At 41.5% G+C, this 21,052-nt stretch overlaps 1 protein-coding gene across 2 annotated transcripts in view; it reads left to right on the forward strand.

Annotated features, from left to right (window-relative positions):
• LOC124151015 (mediator of RNA polymerase II transcription subunit 15-like) overlaps positions 1-21,052 on the forward strand; it is a 63,828-nt gene that overhangs the window by 16,622 nt on the left and 26,154 nt on the right. For both annotated transcript variants that reach the window (XR_007221063.1, XM_046523246.2), the window contains exons 12-15: positions 4,172-4,238; positions 5,076-5,227; positions 8,756-8,925; positions 18,698-18,796. Coding sequence is in view for 1 of the 2 variants with exons in the window: in XM_046523246.2 (XP_046379202.2) it covers positions 4,172-4,238; positions 5,076-5,227; positions 8,756-8,925; positions 18,698-18,796 (488 nt within the window). In the remaining variant the exon portion in view is untranslated. The remainder of the gene's footprint in view (positions 1-4,171; positions 4,239-5,075; positions 5,228-8,755; positions 8,926-18,697; positions 18,797-21,052) is intronic.

Genomic DNA, 21,052 nt, shown 5'->3' on the forward strand with positions numbered 1-21,052 from the left:
CTGGGGCGCCCATCTAGAGGGGGAGGTGAGCTCGGGGCTGTGGTGCGTAGACGAACTAGGTCTTCACATCAATTGTCTCGAGTTCAAGGCAGTGATCAACGCAGTCAATCACTGGAAGCATCGTCTCGTCGACGCCCGGCTCATGCTGGCGACCGACAACACGACGGTAGTGTCCTATGTGAACAAACTGGGGGGAACCCACAGTCAATCGCTGCTCGATCTCACGTTCGAGTTTTACGCTCTGGTGGACAGTGTCCCGTGCCAGATACGCGCCCGTCACATCCCAGGTGTGCGGAACGTACTGGCCGATGCTCTATCGAGGCCTCGGGATCCGGGCCCCACAGAGTGGATGCTGAACCCTGTAGTGTTTCAGTGGCTGTGCGAACGTTTGGGTCGTCCGATGGTCGACCTGTTCGCAACGCGGTTCAACAATCAACTCCCGTTGTTTGTATCACCAGTCCCGGACCCGAGGGCCATCGATCACGATGCTCTCGCGTTAGACTGGACGGGCTTGGACGCTTATGCTTATCCGCCGACAGCGTTGATACCACACATTCTAAGCCGGCTTCGAGGAGTTCGCTGTCGAATGTTACTGATCGCGCCCATGTGGCCGAACAGATCTTGGTACCCCGACTTGCTGACCCAGGTCACGCAGTCGCCACTCCCACTGCCTGTGAGACCGGATCTCTTGATCCACCCTCACACCCGTCAGCTTCATCCAAACGCAGGGCAGTTCAATCTGCACGCGTGGATGTTGTCACCGAGCGTCTGAGGAGTGTATCCGAAATTCATGCACTCGATGTCGCCAAGGTACGATTCGATAGGGGTGACGAAGGAGCGGTCCGCCTGGGCCTGCTCATGGGCTTCGTTGCCAAGAATCAGAGAGTCGGGCAAGCGGAGAGAGAATTCACTGTAAGATCACTCAAAGATATCTTACATCCTGCTGATACTGAGGACAGAGCGCTGTGTCCGGTTAGGGCCCTTAAGTATTATCTTAAGGCTTCGAATGAACGTAGACAAGGGCGTGACCGTCTGTTCATATCGTGTAACCCTAATCGCACGGTTGACATAACTCGCAACTCGATTGCGTTGTGGCTTCGTTCTGTCATCAATCTGGCATACCGGTCTCGGGGGTTACCGGTAGCGGGGTCAAACCCGCACGAGATCAGGGCGCTAGCGGCAACATTTGCCCTACACTCGAATATCTCTGTTCACAGAATATTACGAGGTTGTTACTGGCGTTCTGACTCGGTTTTTGCCAATCATTACCTCAGAAAGGTTTCTGATGAAGACGTGGAGGGGGTGCACCGTCTTGGGCCGCTGATCGCGGCACAAGCGGTCATCTAGGGGGTGTGTCCAGCGCAATTTCAAACTCCGCAGTCGTCAGTCCTTGCACGGTGGTCAATCTGGGTCGTCTCCAATGTTCCCACGCCGTGGGTACAGGAGGGGGGTCCTCCAAACCAGCACACTCACACCACAGGTGAGGCGGCTTTTTGTGTGTTTTGTCCTTATTTGTATTTTGACAATTATGCATTTAATTGTCTGTCGTGTATTCCAACCTTGCGATACATGCTTACGAATACTGGAATTAGGTCATGCGCCTAATGCATACTTTCAGTAGGCTTGCTCTGGGATATACGGTCTGAAGGAAATTAATTTCCCTCTTTTCGACTGTTTAACCTGATCTAAGATTTAGCTCACGCGGATACAGTGTTCTCATCCGCTGCGGCGATGAAATACCTATCCAGTGGGGCCGTTTGGAGTCACCAATCGTTTTGGCAATGATGATTGAGCCTTACGGTATGCGCATGACAGTGCTTTGGTATTCCTATAGGGTAACGCCTAGCTAGGTGCATGCGCATCGAGTGCTTCCGCCTTGGTGTTTACTTCCGCTGGTCGGAAGGAACGCTAGCAGTCAGGATTCGGGTTGTAGGTGCTCCCCACCGCCTACTGTGGTAGTCAGCCTCGGTATAACAGTGGTAACGTATTACTTAATGTAATTTGTAGAATTTTCCTATTCGGAATATTCTATAAGTAATACGTTACCACTGGGCTGCTGCCCGCCCGTCCGTCCCCTGAGCACTTGCTCTCGCAGGAGACAAGAGTGAAGGGTGTCACATGGCAGCTAGGTGGCTACGCACGTGCTGCATGAGGTAATTGAGATCTCTGTGGTAGCAGTTGTGGGAGACAACAGCCTCGGTATAACAGTGGTAACGTATTACTTATAGAATATTCCGAATAGGAAAATTCTACAAAACTCTGTAATTAAAAGACGATATGGTGTAGTGGAGAAAATGCTGCTGAATTTGGTCCTAAGATCAGTGCATATAACGGCTGCTGTGGTCTCATGGATAGAGCACCTATCCGAAGAGCAGAAGGTCGGTGCTTCGATCCAATGACCTCATCATACCAAAAGTATATGATACTTGCCTAACACCAGAGCTCCAGATAAGCTGCGTATCTGCATAAAATACGCATCAGAAATGCAGAAATACGCAGTAAAATAAAATCCAAGCGTATCAAATACGCAACAAACATTACAGATACGCTACAAAATTAAAACTTGTGCGTATCATCAAAATATCGTGTGGTAATCCTGTGTATTCGATTAGCAAATCAGCAACTTATTTTGAAATTATAAACGGACATTCCGTCAACCTTGCCAAACTCCACGATGACAGTTACATCATGATCATTTGCAATCACACTTTCTTGTTGAAGTATCGTGGTATTTTTGAGTCCTATAAAGCTCTCGAACCCACACGAAACCAGTTTGCAGGGACTAGATGAATAGTGTTTTTAAATATTTAACTTAAATACCCACATGTGTAAAAACTAGTGGGTAACAGAAATTTGAATACCCAGATAGAATTACTGATACCCAATGATTTTAAAATGCATGGGTAAAATACCCACAACACCAAAAGCTTATCTGGAGCTCTGCTAACACACAGCACTAAGGGGATGAAACATCACTGGTCAGCTTGTAGTCAGTATACTGTGTCTGAGTGGGATATCCATGTTAAACTGTGGTGTGATATCTCATTGTGCTAGCACTATTATACCGGCATTAGTCCAGACTAGCACAAGCAGCCACAGACAACTGCACTTTGCTCTGTAAGTGCAATAATCTTGAATATGTTGAACTCATTTCAATCAGGCCATGCATTGATGCTACTACATGTTTTGTAACAAATCCAGCTTCCTAATATTTTTATTCAATTTAAGCCCATGGGAATTATTTGTTTCTGTATTTAAGCCCATGGGCTAAAAAAGGGAGGGCTTTAATATGACTATTCCTGGTAATGGTTACTGTCAACTGACTTCAAGACCGCCTCCGTGGTATAGTGGTAGAGCGTCCGCCCGGAGAGCGGAAGGTTCGAGGTTCGATCCCCAGCCGCGTCATACCAAAAGACATTTAAAGATGGTACTTGTTGTTACCCTGTCTGATGCTTGGCATTGAGGGGCTAAAACAAGGACTGGTCTGCTCGGAGTCAGTATACTGTGTCTGAGTGGGGTATTCATGTTAAACTGCGGCATGGTATCTCAGTGAGCTAGCACTATAAATCGGCATCAGTCCGGACTAGTACAAGCAGCCACACAAACACACACACGTACATGCACATCGCTATATAAGTACAATAATCCTGGACGAGACGTTAAACCCCATTTCACCTCACCTCACCTCACCCAAACTGGCTTCAGAAAGGGAGACAACTCTTGGCAGTAGTGGTCAGTGCAGCATGTGGAGCACATGGTAGTTGTGACAAGGCAAAGGTGATGAAAAAGTATGAAATTGGGGAGGGCCGAAAGGTCTTGACTGAGAATGTAAGCCTGTGGAAGATGAAAGTTGGGGAAGGCAGAATATTATTGACTGAGAGAGCATTGAGGTTATTAGTGCATCTGCAGCCTATTGGTTCATTCTCATGGCTACAGACACGAAAGATGCAAGTTTCATCCACGGAATACTATGGAAGATATTTGTCGTTTGATTTCACACATTTCCGCACGTTTTCTTTTGCAGATTATGTTCTAGTGAGGGACATTTAGGGACTGAGGGACTTCCTCACGAATGTCGCTGTTGATAGGTTCTACAAAATGAATGAAAAGAATAGGCTCACGTGATTAGAGGTTTATAGGTTGTGCTTGACTGTGTCATGTGGTGTTGCAGGGTGCCAGTTGCGATGTTGCAACGATGTGAGCAGGTGCTCCAGAACTGGGACATACAGACTAAAGGGGTAAGTGTTTGGTTTGCAACATCTCATGAATGATGCCCATGATGTCAATCACTGGATTGTCTGGTCCAGACTCGATTATTTACAGACAGACGTCATATATCTGTAATATTGCTGAGTGCGGCGTTAAACAACAAACAAACAAACAAACAAACAAGCAAAATGGCAGCGACAGACCATGCTGACTTTGACTTCATTATTTTAACTTTTAAGGGTGTGCGGTATTACTGGTACACCGGTATTATGGTCCAAATCTTCAGCAATATGTATTGCGATACGTTTGTAAATGTGTTTACGTGTTCCTAATCGATATGGAGAGGGAAAATAGTATCTTTCTGATACAACTTGCCTCTGACGATCTTTTTATCAATTTGTGTGTACACATCGCGACTATCAAGCTCCTCACAGCGATAGCCCGTTTGCTGAGCTCTCTATACCGAGAGTATGACGAAGGTGCCACGAGCTGGGAAGGAGCTTGATCGTATCTGACATTAATACAAGGTATAACTCTGATTAACATGAAACTCATGAAAATGTAAATTGGCAATAAATTGCAATACGTATCGCAATACAGGTTAGAGTATGGCAATATATTGCAATACAAAATCCAGGTCAAATCCCTATTTACTTCAGTGTGTAGAAAATAGGATCTGCGTGTACAATCACTGTCAAACACTTTAGTTCCCAATATATTGCAGTATGCATCACAATACAGATTCCTCTATCGCAATATATTGCAATACAATTATTTTCCCAATACGCAGACCAATAGGCTGTATAGGGTTAATCTGTTGTCCCTGATGTCATGGAAGGTAAATGACTGGTTGACTTTGTTTTCAGAGTTCGAGCACGGCAGTTTCTAGCGTCCATAGCTCCTGGTGTCAGCACCTGACGGACGCTCTGTCCACCCATATCAAGTCCTCCACCATCAACCACAGCCTCTTCCGCTCCTTCGGCCCCGCAATCAACACCCTCTGTGGAGCCCCCATCAGGTACACATACACCTTACTTGTTGACAGTTTATAATCATGCAGTGGTAGAGCGTCCGCCCGGAGAGCGGAAGGTCCGGGGTTCGATCCCCGACCGCGTCATACCAAAAGACGTTAAAAGATGGTACTTGTTGTTACCCCGTCTGGCGCTCGGCATTAAGGGGCTAAAACAAGGACTGGTCGGCTCGGAGTCAGTATACTGTGTCTGAGTGGGGTATTCATGTTAAACTGCAGCATGGTATCTCAGTGATCTAGCACTATAAATCGGCATCAGTCCGGACTAGTACAAGCAGCCACACAAACGTACATGCACGTCGCTATATAAGTGCAATAATCTTGGACGCGACGTTAAACCCCATTTCACCTCACCTAAAAATCATGCATATTTTTATCTTGGTAATATTTATACAAGTGAAATTCAAAAGTTAGTGACTTGATTCCTGTGATCGTAAAAGCTATTCGCAGCCAAGTTCCTCTATATGATTTAACTAGTATGGACAAAATGGGCAGGGAAATCCTGATTATTGGTTTTTATTTATTTCATGTTCATAACAAATTATGATAAAAAATATGCATGCAATATCTCGCAATACATGCATCGTTATCTTACATCCATGTCAGAATGTTGAGATCTGATTGGTTCACATGATCGAGATAAAATTCTATGTATCCCACCTGGAATGGGAATACATTTCTGAGAGAGAGGGTAAATTCCATGTTCAGGATATGAAGCATAGATCTGCAAATTGCCTACGAATCAATCAAAGTCATTACTCCTATATCAAAATGTAGAATGGCTTTCAATTAAATGGTTGCCCATCTTCCCGAAGATGAATAGTCCAGTTTCCACCCTTGCCGAACTAGACTGGAATTTCCAGGCTCAATCATAGTGCCACCAGTGGTTATTACAAGTTATGTCCTTTCTCTGTCCCTCTGATTGACCAATCAAAATATCTGTCAAAGCCCAGTTGGCGGTACACATGGTTTGCAAATAGTTTTCTTTACCAAAATCTGCACGTTAAAATCCATGTTTACGAAGTGGATGTCTAGTTTGTTACAGGGATGTGAAATCTCCGCGGAAACGCGGAAAATCGCGTTTTTTAAAACAGTAGTCCTCGGGAATAATCATCTCCCGCGTAAAAATTTAATCAAAGATTTAAAAAAAACACTCCGAAAAATATGATTGAAAACCGGACAATCGTCCCGGATTGTCCTGTTTTCGATCAGAGCTTTCAGCAGCATAGGTTTTCGGACATCATACGTTTTCTATCACGAATACTTGCACTATAACGTGGGGTGTGGCGTCAAACAGAAATTGTAAATACTCAGAGTCAGATGATGGCTTGTTTTTAAGATAAAGTTGTCTTTAAGCCTGTAAGTGAATGAGATGTTTTACAGTTGTTCATGTAATTAGCGAGAAACAATGTTACGCTTTTTTTATTTGACTATGCAAAGACTCATTAGTGCAGCCAAATGGTAACTTCAGAATCCCAGGCTAGTTCGGCAAGGGTGGAAACTGGACTATTAGAGTCAGTTAATGCCTTTGCCTTGGGTAGAACGTGGTTGCCGGGATGACACCTGTCTCAGTTTCACACATAGCACTAATTATGCTGGCCTTGGATTGACAGGAGCTCTTGGCCACTGAGTATAGTATGTGTTGGTAATATGTGAGTACAGTGGAATTCCGCTTATCCAGTCCCCAGATAACTGGAAACCTTGCCTGCTGGGCAATATTTGTGTGAAATGAAATAAATACAACAAAAAATGCTTCTTTTATGTGGAAATCATGTTTTCGGATTCGGACAGTGTATTTCAATTTCCATCACCATTGTGTCCCACTTACTGGACAGCGACCATGCTTGACGATGTTTGTTTAGCAATTAATCACCCGTCAGCCAACATCAAAGGGGCGGGTATCATGTGACACTCTGTCAATTAGTTACAATGGTTCATTGGGCAGTCATTGACAGGTGACTGAGGAGTTTGAGAGGAATCTGTCAATTAACATGCAATAAGAAAGGCAACCGAGTGTCTGCACGTTTTCAGTGTGTAAGACTGTGTTTTCTGAAGTTGAGAAAAGTGATATTTTCATTGCAGTGAACATAACACTTGATATTTCACTGCAGTGAACATAACAGTTTGAAGGAACTTTTGTCATACAAGAGTTACCTTCCCTCAAATTGTCTCCCTTTATTGTAAGTTCCAGCCCGTACATACACTGTTGACTTCCTTTTTAGGTTAATTCCACATTGAAAAAGCAAAGTAATGACAGATGGTCATTTGTGGAGTTAGTATTGGTTCTTGTCATTTGTTATTCTCTTGAAACTGTAGATTTCTCGTTTAACTCGTAAATCAAGACTGTTCTTTTCGCAAAGCACTATTCTGGTTACTTGACCAGCATGTATTCTTTCGCTTCCATCATCGATCTTGTAGATTTCAAAAATATTTTTTTATTGAAGTTGAATTTGTATATTATCATATCTAAATATATGATAAAGATTTTTCGTCACCCTAATTATTTTTTGTTACTTTTGTTTATATTTTTTAAGATTATCCAAACACGGAACTACTTTTTAAGTCGCAAATACAATGAGTGGTGACACGCCTCTGTGTGTTAAGTTGGGAGAATTTATGTTTCAAGGTTTTACATTTGTAATGAAATAATTTAATTTTCGGGAAGACACTTGCCCAGATATTATAATATAAATAGGATATTCCATGTGTCTCGTGAAATATCATGTGTCTCTCATTTAGTGACGGGGGACAAGGAGATATTTTCATTTGACATCAAATATCCCCTCTATATATTGTTTCACAGTCAACATGGCAGGCCAGTCTGCTAAGTGCAAACAAAATACAGTGACAGCTTTGGAAAAGAAGGAAATCTTAACAAATTCAGATATCTGTAAACTCGTATATCCGGACAATATTTCAGAAACTGTAATCAGAGTCTTAGTGCTAAAATCTCCCATGTAATGGTTCTTTGATTCTGTGGGTAAGTCTTGTCATTGTCAATATTTAGTTGTGACAATTGACTTATAAATAAAGTGGCGATATTGGCATTTTTATCATTCAACAAAACAATCATAATGCTAAGGTGATCATAATTCCCAGACTTTCGACAGGCATAGAACTGCATCCGCTATGTGGAACGTTGCCCTGTTAGACATGCAATCTGATGCCCCGTGTTCCATGTGTCTACTGACCCGTGAAGATTCAGGGGTAGAATAGGTCTTCAGCAACCCATGCTTGCCGTAAAAGGTGACTATGCTTGTCGTAAAAGGTGACTATGCTTGTCGTAAAAGGCGACTAACGGGATCTGGTGGTCAGGCTCCCTGACTTTGTTGATGCATGTCATCGATCCCAATTGTGTGGATCGATGCTCATGATATTAATCACTGGATTGTCTGGTCCAAACCGCCGTCATAAAGCTGAAATAAAGCTGGGTGTGGTGTTAAACAACAAACCAACCAACCAACCAACCAAACCATGTGTCTACTGTATTGTACATCATTGCCTGAATGTCTCCAGAGGTCCTAGTCCACCCAAGAAGAAGAAGACTACTCCCCACCACACAAAGAGGGAAGGTCTCCCGGACCTGCTGCAGGGCGAGATCGCTCGGCTCCACAACCGCTTCCGTGTCAGCCTTGACCCCCTGCACCATGCCGACTCCAAGTCCATACACCTGGTCTGCCGCCTTGGTGAGTCTTAGCAAATCTTGTGTTTTTAAGTAGCTTTTTCTCTCATACATTTTTTTATGGCCACCATGCCCTCTGCACCACACCTGAGTTCATGCCCATACACCTGGGCCCACTTGCATAAGGCGATCTTAGCACTAAGACTCTTGCTCATCACACCTAAGACCCGGGTTCGATTCCCCACAAGCGGTGTATGCCATACTCACTCACTCACTCACTCACTCACTCACTCACTCACTCACTCACTCACTCACTCACTCACTCACTCACTCACTCACTCACTCACTCACTCACTCACTTAATTTCTTTGTCCCAATAAGCTGCAGTTTTTCACATGAGAACCTGAAGAATTTAGTCTGGGCACTCACTCACTCACTCACTCACTCACTCACTCACTCACTCACTCACTCACTCACTCACTCACTCACTCACTCACTCACTTAATTTCTTTGTCCCAATAAGCTGCAGTTTTTCACATGAGAACCTGAAGAATTTAGTCTGGGCACTCACTCACTCACTCACTCACTCACTCACTCACTCACTCACTCACTCACACTCTCACTCACTCACTCACTCACTCACTCACTCACTCACTCACTCACTCACTCACTCACTCACACTCTCACTCACTCACTCACTCACTCACTCACTCACTCACTTACTTACTTTCTTTGTCCCAATAAGCTGCAGTTTTTCACATGAGAACCTGAAGAATTTAGTCTGGGCACTCACTCACTCACTCACTCACTCACTCACTCACTCACACTCTCACTCACTCACTCACTCACTCACTCACTCACTCACTCACTCACTCACTCACACTCTCACTCACTCACTCACTCACTCACTCACTCACTTACTTACTTTCTTTGTCCCAATAAGCTGCAGTTTTTCACATGAGAACCTGAAGAATTTAGTCTGGGCACTCACTCACTCACTCACTCACTCACTCACTCACTCACTCACTCACTCACTCACTCACTCACTCACTCACTCACACTCTCACTCACTCACTCACTCACTCACTCACTCACTCACTTACTTACTTTCTTTGTCCCAATAAGCTGCAGTTTTTCACATGAGAACCTGAAGAATTTAGTCTGGGCACTCACTCACTCACTCACTCACTCACTCACTCACTCACTCACACTCTCACTCACTCACTCACTCACTCACTCACTCACTCACTCACTCACTCACTCACTCACTCACACTCTCACTCACTCACTCACTCACTCACTCACTTACTTACTTTCTTTGTCCCAATAAGCTGCAGTTTTTCACATGAGAACCTGAAGAATTTAATCTGGGCACTCACTCACTCACTCACTCACTCACTCACTCACTCACTCACTCACTCACACTCTCACTCACTCACTCACTCACTCACTCACTCACTCACTCACTCACTTACTTACTTTCTTTGTCCCAATAAGCTGCAGTTTTTCACATGAGAACCTGAAGAATTTAATCTGGGCACTCACTCACTCACTCACTCACTCACTCACTCACTCACTCACTCACTCACTCACTCACACTCTCACTCACTCACTCACTCACTCACTCACTCACTTACTTACTTTCTTTGTCCCAATAAGCTGCAGTTTTTCACATGAGAACCTGAAGAATTTAATCTGGGCACTCACTCACTCACTCACTCACTCACTCACTCACTCACTCACTCACTCACACTCTCACTCACTCACTCACTCACTCACTCACTCACTCACTCACTTACTTACTTTCTTTGTCCCAATAAGCTGCAGTTTTTCACATGAGAACCTGAAGAATTTAATCTGGGCACTTACTCACTCACTCACTCACTCACTCACTCACTCACTCACACTCTCACTCACTCACTCACTCACTCACTCACTCACTCACTCACTTACTTACTTTCTTTGTCCCAATAAGCTGCAGTTTTTCACATGAGAACCTGAAGAATTTAATCTGGGCACTCACTCACTCACTCACTCACTCACTCACTCACTCACTCACACTCTCACTCACTCACTCACTCACACTCTCACTCACTCACTCACTCACTCACTCACTCACTCACTCACTTACTTACTTTCTTTGTCCCAATAAGCTGCAGTTTTTCACATGAGAACCTGAAGAATTTAATCTGGGCACTCACTCACTCACTCACTCACTCACTCACTCACTCACTCACTCACTCACTCACTCACTCACTCACTCACTCACTTACTTACTTTCTTTGTCCCAATAAGCTGCAGTTTATTTAGTCTGGGCCCACAGCTTCTGAAGTCTGTGGGTCCTGATGGCAGTCTGGCAATTTATGTTATTTCAAACACTGTCTCTGAGGTGATGTGTATGGATTTGTGTCCATTCATGTGCCTTTCATCTGTTTCATTTTGGACCAGTCTCCACATTTCAATAATCATTCGTCATGAAATGTTTAACTTTCATTGAGAAATATCCTAAAACGTGAAGAACTATTTCCATTTGTATATTTATTGTCCACGTTAGGTCATCAAAGCCCTACTGAGAGCTGGAAATATACAGTCACTTTGATGTGTAAAACTATATTGTCATATGCCTCACAGTTGTAGTTGCAAAACGATATGAAAAGCTCACCGAAAGGCTTGCATTAGGTCCGTCTGTCACGTGATAAGCCTACACTGGTGGTGTGGTCACTCGAGCAGAACATACGGTTGTGGAATAAGGCTGAGTAAACATGGTGAACCTAGGGGTTATTGTTTACAAACCAAACTTCAGAACGGTAGACGTCCTGTCCCTTTAAGACTATTTCAATGATACCACACATGTAGCTACAAACGTAACGTAGTAACATACAAATAATATAAGAGCCAGCTGAGCTGGCGAGTATAGTTATGTAGAGGGGAATGTCCGAGTATCTCTCCATTCCTTAAAAATAATGGAGCAGAGGCCCATTATTTTTAAGGAATGGAGAGTTACGAGGATATTCCCCTACTTAAAACTCATCCCTACTTTTACACTTTGATCAAATATTCTGTTGTGGAAGATTTGAAAAATAAACCAGAACTCTTTGTTGTCTGTGTTTATACTGCGTGAGTCGCCCTTGCGTGATGCACGAGGAATGCATTCTCTGCCGCCAGCAACACCTCCATTATCTGACTTAAAGCATCAAACTAATTTTTTTTTGCATAATCAGATTTAAAATACAGCCTGAAAGTTGAATAAATCAATAAATAAATGAAAATGAATAAAAGTACATTCGTAATATACTACTCAAAAGAGGTTAAGGATCACCCGATTCTTTCATATTGGTAATGTTAATCTGTCATGGCATGAGAGATTAACTATTGTAACATGAAAGAATCAAGTGATCCTTAACTTCTTTTGAGTAGTATATATAATCGTAATGAATCTATAATTTTGTGCTTCGGTACCCATGCTGCATTTGAACTGGCCCATATATTTGTACTGCAATATTCATACAGTAAGAACATCTTATCCAGTACTTTCATAATGCACATGCTTAGAATAAATGCATGAGCATTTCAAAAAGTAGGTCAGTAAACTTTCCATTCGTTACAGATAAAGTTTAAACAATAGTGATATCACAGCTGTGTTTTAATATTTTGATATTAACAATTTCCCCAATTAACTTGTCCCTATCCCCGATTGTTAACAATGTCGCTGATTTTGTTCCATTACCGTTTTTTGTGTTATTGATTGAACACGCATTCTGTGAAGTTATCATTGTTGACTTATGTATTGATAAAAATTGACTTATTTTTACTTTTATGCAAGTTTCAACATAAAAAAACAGTGTGCACAATATGCAGATTTACACAGTATGCACACAGATGTTTATATTTTTACCTCCATAAACAAAAAATAGTGAAGTCAATTCTTAAGGGGACTTGAACTACCAGTACCCTATACTGCTGGCATGATTTGGCCAGTTTCACTAAATACTGAACATGAGAAGAGTTACTTCCCTTGCATCATGTTGAGATGACTATAGACGATAGTAAAATATGCCTTCTGCATCCTTGGTCAAAAAGCATTGATGAAGTTCGTCATTCCCTTTCAGCTGACAGTAGTCATATTTGAAAATTTGTGCTAAGGTACAAAGACAAACGTATTCAGTGTGACAGATGCAGGAGAGTTTCTTGAGTGTTTATGAGACATTGATTATTCTACCAACTGTTTGGTTTTGTCCGACTCCTCCTTATATCATGTCTCACCCAGTTAACATGTCAGTTACATATTTAGGTAGGTACATAAATCAAGTTATGTAGGTCTCTTTTCTACACCAGTGCCGAGTGTTGACATGATGTGCAATAAATACCAGCGTGTTTAAAAGTAACTTCAAATAGATGCTATTTCTACGTGTATAATACTGATTGACTTTTACCATTTTGGAATCCAGTACAAAAATAATAATCTTATTCTTAAGCTGGTAAGGCCAGGCCTTTTTTTATTTTTAGGATTACGGATTTTTCAGCCCAAAGTCCAGGGTTGGAGGAGGGGAAACAAAATAAAAGGCCAGATGCATTTTTTTTTAATGCAGAATGCCTCTGGCATACTTTATGAACATATTTGTGATGATAATGCCTCTTGTAACAATAAAAATTCTACCACTTACAACACGGGCAATTGTCAAGGGAGGCTCTCCCATGTTCGGCTTCGAGACCAACAAAGATCGATTATGTATCTCTTTTCTAGTTTAGAACGGTAAATTCATCTGTTTTTTTATTAAAGGTGATGATATAAAATAAGATAACTGACTATGGTGGGGAAAAAAAAAATGGAAATCTGATTAATTTTTTTAATCTTTTCTAAAAAAATTAGAGTCGGTGGGTCCACAATCCGAAAAATATAAAACGCCTGGCCTAATGCACCTACAACTTCAGACAGATGCTACTTCTATATGTATAAAACTAATTGACTTTTGCCATTTCGGAATCCTACACACAGCATAGTAATTGCTATGCTGGCAGTGCAGCCATGATGCTTGCCGTGCTATAACCATTATTATTACCATCTGGGTGGTGCATGTGTCTCGTTATATAGTATATTGTACCCAGTCTGTGTTGTGTGTGATGCCAATGTAATAGCTGAAAAATTGCTTCGGTATCTAATGATCTTGCCACCCAGGAACCGCTGAGTCATGGCAGGGTATCGTGTGGCATGTCATCGGTTTAGGTCTGGTAAATACTGCCGAAGGAGCTTGCACTATTCACGCATGTTTGTCCAGATGGGCCTCATTCAATATGCAGAGCTCCAGATAAGCTGCGTATCTGCGTAAAATACGCATTAGAAATGCAGAAATACGCAGTAAGATAAAATCCAAGTGTATCAAATATGCAACGAACATTACAGATACGCTACAAAAATAAAACTTGTGTATGTATCATCAAAATATTGTGAAGTAACCCTGCGTATTCGATTAGCAAATCAATATTCAATATGCAGAGCTCCAGATAAGCTGCGTATCTGCGTAAAATACGCATTAGAAATGCAGAAATACGCAGTAAAATCCAATCCAAGTGTATCAAATATGCAACGAACATTACAGATACGCTACAAAAATAAAACTTGTGTGCTTATCATCAAAATATTGTGAAGTAACCCTGCGTATTCGATTAGCAAATCAGCAACCTATTTTGAAATTATGAACGGGCATTCCGTCAACCTTACCAAACTCCACAATGACAGTTACATCATGATCATTTGCCATCACACTTTCTTGTGGAAGTATCGTGGTATTTTTGAGTCCTATAAAGCTCTCGAACCCACACGACACCAGTTTGCAGGGACTAGATGAATAGAGTTTTTAAATATTTAACTTAAATACCCACATGTGTAAAAACTAGTGGGTAACAGAAATTTGAATACCCAGATAGAATTACTGATACCCAATGATTTTTAAATGCATGGGTAAAATACCCACAACACCAAAAGCTTATCTGGAGCTCTGATTATGGCTGCTGTAGTACAGGATCAGCTCAGCACACTGGTTTCAGTGGTAGCTTGCTGTTCGGACAGTATGGGTTCTGTTTCTGTGAGGTTTTCGGATTGGTACATATTTTAAGACATTGATTGTCTTTAATTTGTCTTGAAATTAGTATTGTCATAGAAAATAACTGTTTGACTGGCATTTTCGAAGTTGGTGATTAAGTAAGAAAACGTACAACTCCTGGTTTATTGCATAAAGAGACGTTTTGATGTAGATTTTTACACCATTATCAAGCTGGGGTGACAGGTAGAAAATGTCGCATCATATTCAGTAATTGATTCATCATGTAATTGTTTTTTAAACCATAATGATGATGTCACACTGTACATGCTGTAGTTGTTGCAGTTGATTCTGAGCCAGGAATTCACTGGCCATTCTGAACGTGCATTTTGAACAACTAAGACTAAACAAAGCTATGATATCACTATTGTTTAAACTTTATCTGTAACGAATGGAGAGTTTACTGACCTACTTTTTGAAATGCTCATGCATTTATTCTAAGCATGTGCATTATGTAAGTACTGGATAAGTTGTTCTAACTGTATGAATATTGCAGTACAAGTATATGGGCCAGTTCAAGAGCCAGGAATTCACTGGCCATTCTGAACGTGCATTTTAAACAACTAAGACTGATGCAACTATAGGTCATTATGAAAATTATAGAGAAATAATATATCAACCATAACATGGTTTAAGTCGGAGATATCACTTAATTGTGTTTGGGGCTTGTTGATTCTACTTCCATAATCAACAGATATTCTCATGATATTCTCCATTACAGAATGTCCTAATGCCATTTCCTCTTGTAAATACAGCAGGTAAAATACATGGTCTAAAGAGTAGTTTTGGTTTGTCATTTAACGCCGCACTCAGCAATATTCCAGCTATATGATGGCGGTCTGTAAATAACCGAGCCTGGACCAGACAATCCAGTGATTAATATCATGAGCATCGATCCACATGCATCAACCAAGTCAGCGAGCCTGAGTAGAGCCCGTCCATGAAATTGGAACTCCAGAAATGGACGCTAAACCCCCAACCGATGATATGTGGCATGGTAGCATGTCCTTCTCGGAGCACAATTTGCGGAAAATAGAATGTTTCATCACTATTGGCCATATTGTACCGACCTGGGGCCTGTTCCACAAAGCGATCTTACGGCTATGATTGTTGTAAGTCTATGTTAAAGTTTTTGAGTTACGATCATCTTAGCGCTAAGATCCCTTTGTGGAAGGGTCCCTGATTGCTTAATACTTTGTTTGTTTGTTGATAGACTCCTTACAGCACCACTGAGCATTTGTTTTAGTTGAAAGTCAGGCGCTATTCTTCTTCTTCTTCTTCTTCTACTTCTTCTTCTTCCTCAACCCACCTTGTGAACTCCAGTTCCCCATAATTGTTGTAAGAGCTGACTAGTGAGTATCAGATGTTTACAATGTGTAATAGGTCTTCAGCAACCCATGCTTGCTGTAAAAGGTGACTATGCTTGTCGTAAGAGGCGACTAACGTGATTGGGTGGTCAGGCTTGGTTGATGCATATAATATATATCAATCACTGGATTATCTGGTCCAGACTCGATTATGTACAGACCGCTGTCATATGGCTGGAATATTGCTGAGTGCGGTGTTAAACAACAAATAAACAAACAAATACAATGTGTGACCTGGGCCCACTTGCACAAAGGGATCTTAGCGCTAAGATGATCGTAACTACCATACTTTAACATTGGCTTACAATAGTCGTAGCACTAAGATCGCTTTGTGCAAGTGGGCCCAGGTTTGTTTGGTCTTGTCATCCCAAAATGGTTTGCCAGTCCCGGACTTGATAACTCACAGCCTGCCAGTATATAACTGGAATATTGTTGGTTTTGTTGCAGAAGACTTTAAAAATTGCTTCATACTATTGACCACCTCTTCATGTAGTTCAGACTGGAGAGTTTTGCCAGATATGCTACTCAAAAGAAGTTAAAGAACACCCAATACTTTCATATTACTATAGTTAATCTCACATGGCATGAAAGCCTGAAAGAATGGGGTGTTCTGTAAAATCTTTTGAGCAGTAAACATATCTGATATTGTTTCGGTATAGGTTAATATAGCACCCAAATATTAAATTTTAGACATAAGGAGAATTCAGTGAATGTTACATGGGCCACCTTTCAAATAAATTTGGCACTACTTTTGTTCTCTTAGAGTTCATGCCTATGTTGTTTACGCTTTATCATTTATGAATGATAAATTATTAAATATTTTCATCACTATAAAGAATGACGCTGAACTTTACATTTCACTTTAATCCTGAAAATCATTCATTTCCAACATTTTGTAGGTATATTTCAGCATCTTGGTCAGTCTTAAAGAATTGACCATATGTAATTTTGTATTTTGGGATCACACTTCAATTGTAATGTGAATGTTTGGTTACAATTACGTATGAAAGCTAGGTGCAAAAGTGTAAAAATGTAGATATACATTCCAACTCTGTCATACATTACCATAAACTATCCCGCAGAAACACATATAAAAGACTGTGCGTATCATATATCTTCATTACCAATATCATGTCAGCTGCCTGCCCAGAAATAAAAAGATGGCCTCCAGCTAATAAACACAACTGGCACTTTAGTTGCATCGAGCCAGAATCTGCAGGAAGTAAATTATCTTTCAGGGGGCAGATGTTGACATTGATGCATGTATGTTTTGGAGGATGTCATTACGTTGGTGGGGAAATGTATTGAACTTGGCATGGAAGGGGGTGGATAGGGGCACAAATAGGGAGAGTTACCTCCCCTGTTGTTGTAATGGCCGCCTGAAGTTTACTTCCCAGTGGGAGTAAGTGCATACTGAGGCTGATTTGTGTGGGAAAGTTGTGTTTGTGCTTCTGAGTCATTCGAAAAGAATGTAACTGTTATGTATCAGTTTAATATTTGTAAATAGAGAGGTATGGGGATATTTGTTAGACCTTGTTTGCTAAAATATCCAAAGAATTTTGTTATTATTGTTGTAGAATTTATCTTGAAGTGTGATTCATTTCTGTTTTGCCTATGTGTTTTTTCTTAAACAATTCCTTAGAAACTTCTTTTTTGAATTTTTTTTTTTCCAAGTATAACTTCACTGGAGCAGCAGTATGATAACAGTGTTCGAAATACCTGCCTGCCCGACCATCCGAGACGGGTTGATTTCAACTCGGGCTGCCAGATTTTCAAATCCCCCTGCCCGACGGTCGGGTTATATTTCATATGTGAAAATATTCTAAATATTTACTGATGATAAGCATTAATTCACATGTAAAGATGAATGATAAAATGTAACCAAAAAGAAACCCCGTTAGCTTATCCTGAGAAACATATGATTATAGTGGGCAGGCAGGTTTTGGTCAGGGCTGGCAAGTATTTCAGCTAGCCAGTCCTGTGGTCTGGCTGAAATTTTTGGGAGTTTCATACCCTGATGATAATATGATCATCAGACACTTCCTTGGTCCCATGTTCAACCTCTGCAAGAGGGAATCCAGCATTTTTAAAAAGGAAGGGGTCCAGAATATCAAAATCATTTTGCTGCCTACAAAGTACTGCATTTGGTTTTCTCCCCCCTGGACCCCCCCCCCCCCCCCCCCCTTCCCCCCTCTAGAACCGCCTGTGCTCTGGTTTGCAGGATGCAGATTCCGTTTGTTATGGAACACCATGATAAAGCTGGTATTACTGACTCTGATGTCACTCACTCACTCACTCACTCACTCACTCACTCACTCACTCACTCTGTACATGCTGCTGTAAAACTGACTTGCTTTCTCTGATATTGCAGATGACAAGTCCCTGCCAAGTGTGCCCCCGATCTCCGTGATGATCCCTGGAAACTACCCCATGTCCAGCCCACAATGCAACACCAGCTCCGAGGGCTATGGTGAGTCACTACCGTTGCCTTACATGTACTTGTTCTTGTGCGCCTTTTGACCAAAGTTAACCATCATGATGACACTCCACTCTTGTTTTTGCAGTTGATTCTGAGCCAGGAATTCACTGGCCATTCTGAGCATGTATTTAAACACGTGAACTGATGCAACTATAGGTCATGATAGGTCATATGCAAAGATTTCGAAAAAAATAGGAGCTCAGACAGCGATAGAAACTAACTGTTTTGGTCCACTAGTCCTTATGATGATAACATATAGTAAAACCCTTACTAATGGTCGGGCCGTTGGGTAGCCTATTAGTTAAAGCGTTCACTCATCATGCTGAAGACCCAGGTTCGATTCCCGAAATGGGTACAGTGTGTGAAGCCCATTTCTGGTGTCCCTGCCGTGATATTGCTGGAATAATATTGCTGAAAGCTGCGTAAAGTCATACTCACTCACTCATTTCTCCAACGGATTTACCGTCCATGTTTTTGTTTCAAACTCGGTCAAGGCAAGTAGAAAACCCAAACTGGAATAATCATAACTAAAGTACATATCTAGGTACATGACAACACACCAACGATTTCTCCATTACCTTCTTGTGTCCCATACCAAAACGTTGCTTTGAAATAATAAGTTAAAATCCATGAGACCTCCATTGTAACCCAAGCAGCCTATCATTTTACAATTCATCACTTAGGAAAATGAGTAAAAGGATATTTTTTTGTCTCATACCTGTGACACGCATGTTAACCAAAACATAAGAATTTGTTTGTTTGCCAAAGCACAAAGTGTTATGACAAAGGCCCTTGGCAAGACTATGCAAGACTCAGCTGTTGATGTGTGGAGTTTCACTGGCAATAAATGTTTGCTGGAGATGTTTTGAATTTTGATACTTTTGATACTTACATTTTGAAACTGCTTATTTTCCTAGCAAATTTCCAAGATGGAGTGTGCGTATGATGCCAACAAACAATTTAATTGTTTTAGAATAATGTTTCCAACTAATCTTTTTAAAGAAGGTACAGTAAACTACGGTTATAACGAACTCAGGGGCGGTCAGGTAGCCTAGTGGTTAAAGCGTTCGCTCGTCACGCTGAAAACCCAGGTTCGAATCCCGACATGGGTACAATGTGTGAAGCCCATTTCTGGTGTCCCCCGCCGTGATGTTGCTGGAATATTGCTAAAAGCGGCGTAAAACCATACTCACTCACTCACTATAACGAACTCAAAGGGACTACTATTTTTAGTTCGTTATAACCGTAGTTCGTTATAAGCATATATACAGCATTACTACAACAAATAGCCGGGACTAAAAAGTAAGTTCATTATAAGCGTAGTTTACTGTATTTATGTAAATTTGTAAATCATTTCTTTAATACCTATTTTCTTGGTCCATATGTCAAAAATATTTTTTAAAATGCTGTTAGTATTGATTTCCACCAAATAAAGCCTCTTGAGAGTTTTAACCAAAATATAAATAATAGGATGACAAAACAATTTTCAATCAAACACAGAATTTGTTTTACTTCTACTGCAGTGAATGTAGGTAGGCTCTTCAATGAAACAGGAAACAGACTGATCTGGTCTTAGGAAGTTAAGATACAATACTATTTGACTGTATCTCTGTGATAGTAATTGGTGTACAGTGAGCAGTATTTACTGTCTTTCTTCTGATAAAAAGTACCAGGAGTTCTAAATGAGATCTGTTTCATTTCTCTCTGACAAGAAACTAACAGACCTGATACGTTTATTGCCTAGGTTTAATTTTATGGCACAAAAGGTTTGCAGAGATTCTATAAACAGTGAGCTTTTTAGCTTCTCTATGGCAAGAACCATGCATCGCTGCTGACTCCCCGGCATTCCTGTGTTAAGTGACTTGACACTGTAACAGTTGAATGTATTAAGTTTGTAGTAGCAACCAGATCTCCCCTCCCTGCTATGGCCAGCTGCTCTCCTGGAACACATGCTGATGTGAACAGGTACAGCTATATATAACATCACCCTCCACTCTGACATTCACAAAGAAAGCACAGTTGTTTTGCCTGTAAACAGATTGGAAATAGTTGAGCTGAAGTAGCACATGTCTGGTGATGTTTCTTGTTTCAGGGGGCTTCTTTGACCCACTGTTGATGTAGGCCAAGATGATGGAGGGTGTGTAGTGTTGGGGGAGGGGGTGGGGGTGTTGTCTTGGGGGAGGGGTGGTGTGGTGCTTGTTTGACCCAATATGATGGTGGGAGGGGCGGGGTCGGGGTGGTGGTGGT

Source organism: Haliotis rufescens, unplaced genomic scaffold (genome assembly GCF_023055435.1).
Source record: "Haliotis rufescens isolate VD_foot unplaced genomic scaffold, xgHalRufe1.0.p SCAF_15, whole genome shotgun sequence".
Taxonomy (NCBI): Eukaryota; Metazoa; Mollusca; class Gastropoda; order Lepetellida; family Haliotidae; genus Haliotis; species Haliotis rufescens.